This window comes from Glossina fuscipes, unplaced genomic scaffold, assembly GCF_014805625.2.
Source record: "Glossina fuscipes isolate IAEA_lab_2018 unplaced genomic scaffold, Yale_Gfus_2 122, whole genome shotgun sequence".
NCBI classification, from domain to species: Eukaryota; Metazoa; Arthropoda; class Insecta; order Diptera; family Glossinidae; genus Glossina; species Glossina fuscipes.
The window spans coordinates 749,001-755,769 of NW_023998465.1; the positions used below are offsets into that span (position 1 = coordinate 749,001).

A 6,769-nucleotide genomic window follows, 5' to 3' on the forward strand; every position below is an offset into this window, starting at 1 on the left:
GGCCAAACGCTAAATTCTGATCTCTACTGTCAACAACTGGACCGTTTTAAGATAGCGATTGACCAGAAACGGCCAGAATTGGCCAACAGGAGAGGTGTCGTGTTCCACCAGGACAACGCTAGGCCACACACATCTACGGTGACTCGCCAGAAACTTCGGGAGCTTGGATGGGAAGTTTTAATGCATCCGCCATACAGTCCGGACTTGGCACCAAGCGATTATCATCTTTTCCTTGCATTGCAAAATTTCTTTAATGATAAAAAATTGGAATCTAGGGAGGATTGTGAAAATCGACTACTAGAGTTTTTTGCAAATAGAGACCAGGACTTCTATGAGAGAGGCTTTTTGAAGTTACCTTTAAAATGGCAACAAATCATACAACAAAAAAGTGCATATTTGACCCAAATCGGACAATTCGAAGCATGTTAAATAAAGTGCTGAAGTTCATATAAAAATAATGGATTTCTTTTTCCCCAAGCTAATATATATATATGTACTTTAATTTAATGATGACGATTTTTTAACGCTGACTTCGAATTTTAATTAAAACGTGCATTTGTGTTGGAGGATATGCGTTTGTGTGTATGTACGTTTATCTGTCTTTTGGTGTCTGTCTGCAAACTTTTGTGCCCACGACACGTAAAAAAATAGTCTTTATATGGCAAAAAGGTGTTTTTTTAAACATTTTATGACAAAAGCTATTCTTAATTGGGTCTAAAAGATGTCAAACCTTTTATATGGTAACAAAATGTAGTTTGCACAAAAAGGTGGTAAAAATAGGTAAAGAGAAGTAGAATATGTAACACGAACATCCAGTTTGCTAAATTTCAGATCATGTTCTGGACGGCCTTGAATATAAGGTCTTTCATGGAAAGTATGTCTTTAAATAAGAGGAAGATATCATTTTTCGGATAGTTATTACAAAATCGAAAGAACAAATAAAACAGGTGAAGTGGTATAAAGAACTTAACTGTCGGAGTTGCGAAACTATAATGCTTATACTTGTTAATTATTAGTGCTCCAAATTTTGCAAAATATTGCACTTTTCTCTTTGTTATTAGCAATTGTATTGCTTTAACCCCTAAAAACCTGAATTTTTATTTATAATAAATAAAATTTGAAATCAACCGGGCAATGAGAATAGTTAATGGAAAAATACAAAAAAGGCAATTAAAAATTTTAGTTGGAAAATTTAAAAAAATACGATGTATTTTTACATCATCATGAAGAATGACTCCATGAGTTCTACAGCTCTATTGCGTATAATAATATAGTATTTCAAACATAACACATGCATTTGGTACATGACCACTGTGTAATGGCTTTAAATAATGCAATTTTTTACATTAATATGTTTGAAAGTAAATATGTTTGAAAGTGACGACAGACTTTTTTTCTTACATCCACAGAACTCAAAGAACGAGACAATCGTCTAGATTTTTCGCGCATAAACATTGCTTTAATGAGTCGTTACTAGGGCGACCTTTTTCATTCCCGATTATATGAGATCTCACATTGCAAAGAGCATCATCAAATCATTAACGAACTGCTCAAAATTTGGTAGTAGGTTGTTTGAAATTGTTTTTGCAACGGCGATTTTATTTCATAAGAACCTAGAATAGACAAAGGTACCAGTTGCGGCTTTTGACTCTTACCCCATAGCAATGTAAGGATGATGAGAAATCTTCTCCTCATAAGTTCCCCTCGAAATCGTAGTCTCCATTTAAACCTTCTTATCCGTCTGAAATTAGGCAATTTATTGAACAATTCATACAGCTCGGACAAAATTCATCGAGAAGTAGTATGCCGGGGGCGTACTGTGACGTGTAAAAAAGATCACAAAACACTTTATGGCTCGAAATGATGATTATTGGTGGCTCCCAAATCTGGCTCACCAGCTAATCCGCTTCTTTCGTCTTCTTTTTCGGAGTATAGGACAGTACAGAAACAGTATGCGTATCTTATAAGAGGACATAGCACAATTAGCTTATAGCACCACTTGTGGGCCTTGTTTCAGGAAATAATGTATTTCCGTTGAACAGAATTGCACTCAGATAGCGCCCCACCAGTGAAGATTATCACAGTTGGAGAAATAAATTATCAAAGATTCTAGTTGCGGTAGATAAAATTAAAATTTAAAAAAAAGATCATGCGAAGGTTGTTACATAAAGAGATATGAAGTTTTAATGCATAGGAAATATATGCTCGGTCGTGACCGAATCTTTTATACCCATTACCGTTATCCTTAAAAACTTAACAGAAAAAGCAAAAGAGGTAGCTTCTGGCATGCTCTGCAGTATGAAGTGGGCGTGGTTATTTTCAAAATAAAAGTTTTTGTTGCACAGGCGTATGCTGTCGGCGTGTCCATGGGAAAGTTTAAGCCGCTTCCAAATTCTTTTGCAAATTTGTAGGCGATATCTACGTTTCACTAACGGGAGAATGTTCACCACTAATACTACACAGTTGCGCAGATAGACAGATGGAGAGACGAAGAGATGGACATATTAAAGCCAAGAATTTATATACTTTTCGGGGTTTTTGAAGCTTATTTGTACGCCTCATAAAAGCTTTGAAAAAGATTTTGATACTAGTGTATATTTTAGTCAATATTAGGTAGAAGTGGCCTGTTCCCTGTTCAGATCTCACAGTATCTTCCGTAAAATATGCCTTTACAGTAATGCGCAAAAAGCCAATTTTAATTCTTTTTGAAAAACAGGGGCGCTCTTAGTTACGTGGTCCTATAGGTGTCGTCCGAACGATTTATCTCATTTTCAATACTAACCTACGTGCATGAACTTACACAGATGATAAATCAATTTAGAATTTCATGCTGATGAAGAATTTGTAGAAAAGCGCAGATTTGTTTAGTATATAATCTTTGTGGTTGCCCTTTCCAATGGTAGACTTGGTACACCGCTTTCATTAAACGACAATAACAGTAAGCCTCCACTCCGCGTACGTATTTAATTTCATCTTATTAAACTTTAATTGTGAGTTAGTTAACATTCTCGTACTTTTTGTTGTGGTATTTTAATAATATTTATCATTCATTTTCTATGTCAGAATCGGATCATGTTATCAAAGAGCGTCTGTTCAGAATTCTCTAATTTCACAAATACTGCTTTGGCTGTCTGCGCCGATGTAGTGGTAATGGATTTCACCCCATATAAGTATAGCTTAGTAATTGCAGTGTGTGAACACGCATATATTATAAGGATGCATCAACTTTTTTCTTGTGTCTCTTTATATTAAAACGATCGAAAAATTTAGTACCTCTCTGAAGGCGTGTGTAAATTATAAGTATACTTTAGCTTAATATTTGAAATTTTCTAATTACAGTTTATTTGAGTCATCTCAGTCTCTGTTTTGGGCTAGCTTTGGTATGGTAGGCTTAGACGATTTCGAGTTAACGGGCATTAAATCGTATACTCGCTTCTGGGGCTTGTTAATGTTCGGGTCGTATAGTGTTATCAACGTTATCGTATTGCTAAACCTTCTAATAGCCATGATGTCAAATTCGTACGCTATGATTGATGTAAGTCTTACATTTATGTGTTCGCAATTAGGATTATATTTATTATTTCAGGAACATTCTGATACTGAATGGAAATTTGCTCGGACAAAATTGTGGATGAGTTACTTCGAAGACAGTTCAACGTTGCCACCACCTTTCAACATAATGCCTTCAGTTAAATGGTTAATTCGGTTCTTCAGGAAATCGAGTAAAGAAATTGATCGCAAACGTTCAAAGGTTTTGAAGCAAAATAATGATTTTAATTTATAATATTATATAAGGAATTTATTGTCTTGCCTTCCCTTATTCGTTCCCCTTTTCCCTTATCTAACCATCGCAGAAACGTCAACAAAATGATCAAGAAAATATTTACGAAAATATTTTACGTTCGTTGGTCTGGCGATATGTGGCTGCCCAGCATCGTAAGTTCGAAGACAATCCTGTTACAGAAGATGACATAAACGAGGTGAAAAGTGAAATATCAACCATGCGTTATGAGATGTTGGAAATTTTCGAAAACAGCGGAATGGATATATCTTCTGCTGTTAAGAAAGAAAAACGTAAGTTTCTTTTCTTAGCCCTACGCACGTCGAAGGGTAAGCTGAAGATTTTTTTTCACTTAGCTTGTCGCGCCAAGAGGACAAAAGTGTGGGAGCGCCGCCTTATGAAAGGTTTTCAAGTAATGCCCATACAAAGTCATTACGAAGAACAAGGCAATGGAAACGTAAACGCAATTGCAGATATGCAAGAGATAAAAATTGAAAAGGCTTCTTCCCGTGTTGAAAAAGAAACGGCAAAGGAACGCTTTAGGCGAGTAGCTCATACAGTGGCAGCACAATCTGCTACGCATAAATGGAACTTGGTATTGCAGGGTACGCTAAAAGATTCTCAGATTGGCCGATGTAATGAAGAAAGTTATAAAAATCTGCAAAATCTCGGCAAAGCAATGGAGGAAGCTAGAAAGTACGCTAAAATTTAGTTTCTAAAAAAAAACATGTCATTAATATGTTCACCTTCCTCTTAGACTTATACAAATTAGCTCCCATCCAACGAGTGATCGCGAGTCTCCTATACCCATACAGTTTGAAGATGAGAAAGCCACAACTCTTATGGAATTACTGAGTAAAATAAGCGGAGATTTACAAGACACAAGCATTGACGCTGACAACAAACGACCACGTGTTGCAGAAGTTCGAAAACAGACTTTGCCGTGGAAAAAAAATAGCCAAATGACTAAGAAGCGCCAAGAAAGCGCGGCTTCCGTAAACTCGCATAGCTTATATGCACATCAAACTGACAGTACCCCATTTTCAAAACCTGTCAGCAACAAAACGAATGAAGAAGGTCAAGCAGAATTAACATTAACAGTTTCAGGTTTTGCTGGACAGGCTAACAAGATCGTAGGAAGCCAACAGCCAGCATTGAAAAAAACTGCACCATTTCCGCCGCAACAGCAGAAGCAGTCGGTTCATGTACCATTTGCAGTCGAGTTAGGTAAAGCTGGAAGGCGACCTGGTTTTGCTAAACCACCTCCCGTCTATCAAAATTTACCTAAAAATTTCGATATAAATGTGGTAGACTTGGACTCTCAATCACTTTCATACTCAATGGACGATCTTTCTGACGCTAGCTCTGTTGGGCGCGAAAGTCCATCGCATCGACAGAGAGATCATAATCAGAAATGAAAACTATATTATATCAACAGAATAAGAATTCAAATATATGAAAGCCAAGAACAAAAGAACGAGGAGTAAATTTCGATGTGTGAAGTGTAATGCGATATATGGGTATAAAAAGTTATATGAAGAAATTGATGGGTGTGAGAGCAAAAAAATTTAAAGAAAGTACGTTCATAAATTGACCGTAAACGCTTATATGTCTTCATGGCATGATTTAAAAGAAGCAAATTTCCGACGTAAGCTGTTAAATTGCAAGAACGCAAAATATCAAGAATGCTGTGGTCACGAAGACCACATATACTTAATTTGCGAAGTATGGAATGGTGAGTAGAAGTGGTGTTATTCGGACAGACAAATAGGGTATGATCAGGTGATTGGAAGACTCCACAAGTCCATACTATGTTGTTGTTATTATTATTATTAATTTAGCCAGAGAATAAATTCTAAGACTAAAGACTTAAAATACTAGTATCTAAAGGCTTTCGGGCTTATTAAAAATTCTACCGCACTTGAGATTTGAATCTGCGACCACTGAGTTGCTGGTCGAGACTCTTGCCTGTTCGGCTACTTAGGCGGATATTTACTATGTTAATTGTTAATAGATGAACATTACATTTCGCGCGATTGTACGTCAGCCTGTTAATGAGACAAGTAATGTCACGTCTGAGACCGCAAATGATAAACAAAGGGGTTTTATTTATTTGTGGAAATAAAGAGTATAAACGACGACCATAAGGTGAGTTATCCTAACGCTGTTGCCAAAAAATAATTGAATGCTTCTTGTCGATTGTCCTGAGATCTTCAGGAATCACAGCACGACCATTAAAATAAGATGGTCTGGAAGATCCAATTTTATCTGCAGTGTTGTTGCCAAGAATTCCCATGTGACTGGGCACCCAGAGCAAGTGAAAAGAAAATGTATCAGCCCTGAGACTATAAAGTAAAGATCTGATTTCCAATATGTAGGGATAAGTTTTACCTGAGGAAAATGATTGTAAAGCGGATCAAACAGATTTACTGTCTGACACTATAAGAAATTTCTTTTGAGGTTGAGCACTCGCTATGCGTATGTCTTCTAGGATCGCAGGACATTCAGCCGAAAATATAGTGCTACATGGGTGATTTGAGAAGTGGGCTTCTATGTTAATATCTGAAAACCAAACGCCGCTGCCTACATCAGCAAAGATGAGTGAAAAATGCTTCCATTTAGTATTGACCAAGTTCAAGTAACGGTGGTATATCTCTGCCGGAGTAACTGTGGTTTTCTCGCTGGTAGGAACTTAATTGATTGATCGGAAATATTAAGACCCAAAAGGAATTTTTGAATAAGCTATGTAAATTTTCTAGAGTATTGAAGTTATTAGTTTTGTCAGAAAAAATTTCAAAGAAGGAAGGAAAGGAATTGAGTAATATAAAGTAGTAAATAAAAGTTGAGGGCGGATAATCTTCAAAAGATAGAATTTTATTAGACGAAAAATTGGCAAGTAAACGAAATTTTTCTTGTAGAGGCATAAAATTTCCAATTTCCAAAAGACGAAGGCATTTCCATTGGACTCTGCATAATTTCAGAAGGTGT

General features: G+C 36.4%; 2 protein-coding genes across 2 annotated transcripts in view; one reads left to right on the forward strand and one right to left on the reverse strand.

Annotated features, from left to right (window-relative positions):
* LOC119640703 (transient-receptor-potential-like protein) overlaps positions 1 to 5,255 on the forward strand; it is a 23,838-nt gene extending 18,583 nt beyond the window's left edge. Inside the window, exons 10-14 of the mRNA XM_038038893.1 lie at positions 3,340 to 3,535; positions 3,587 to 3,751; positions 3,855 to 4,074; positions 4,138 to 4,477; positions 4,539 to 5,255. Of these exons, the coding sequence (XP_037894821.1) occupies positions 3,340 to 3,535; positions 3,587 to 3,751; positions 3,855 to 4,074; positions 4,138 to 4,477; positions 4,539 to 5,199 (1,582 nt within the window). The 3' untranslated portion in view covers positions 5,200 to 5,255. The remainder of the gene's footprint in view (positions 1 to 3,339; positions 3,536 to 3,586; positions 3,752 to 3,854; positions 4,075 to 4,137; positions 4,478 to 4,538) is intronic.
* Positions 5,256 to 6,197: 942 nt separating this feature from the next.
* Positions 6,198 to 6,769, reverse strand: part of LOC119640677 — an 11,595-nt gene continuing 11,023 nt past the window's right edge. The window contains exon 4 of the mRNA XM_038038867.1: positions 6,198 to 6,303. Within this exon, the coding sequence (XP_037894795.1) occupies positions 6,198 to 6,303 (106 nt within the window). The remainder of the gene's footprint in view (positions 6,304 to 6,769) is intronic.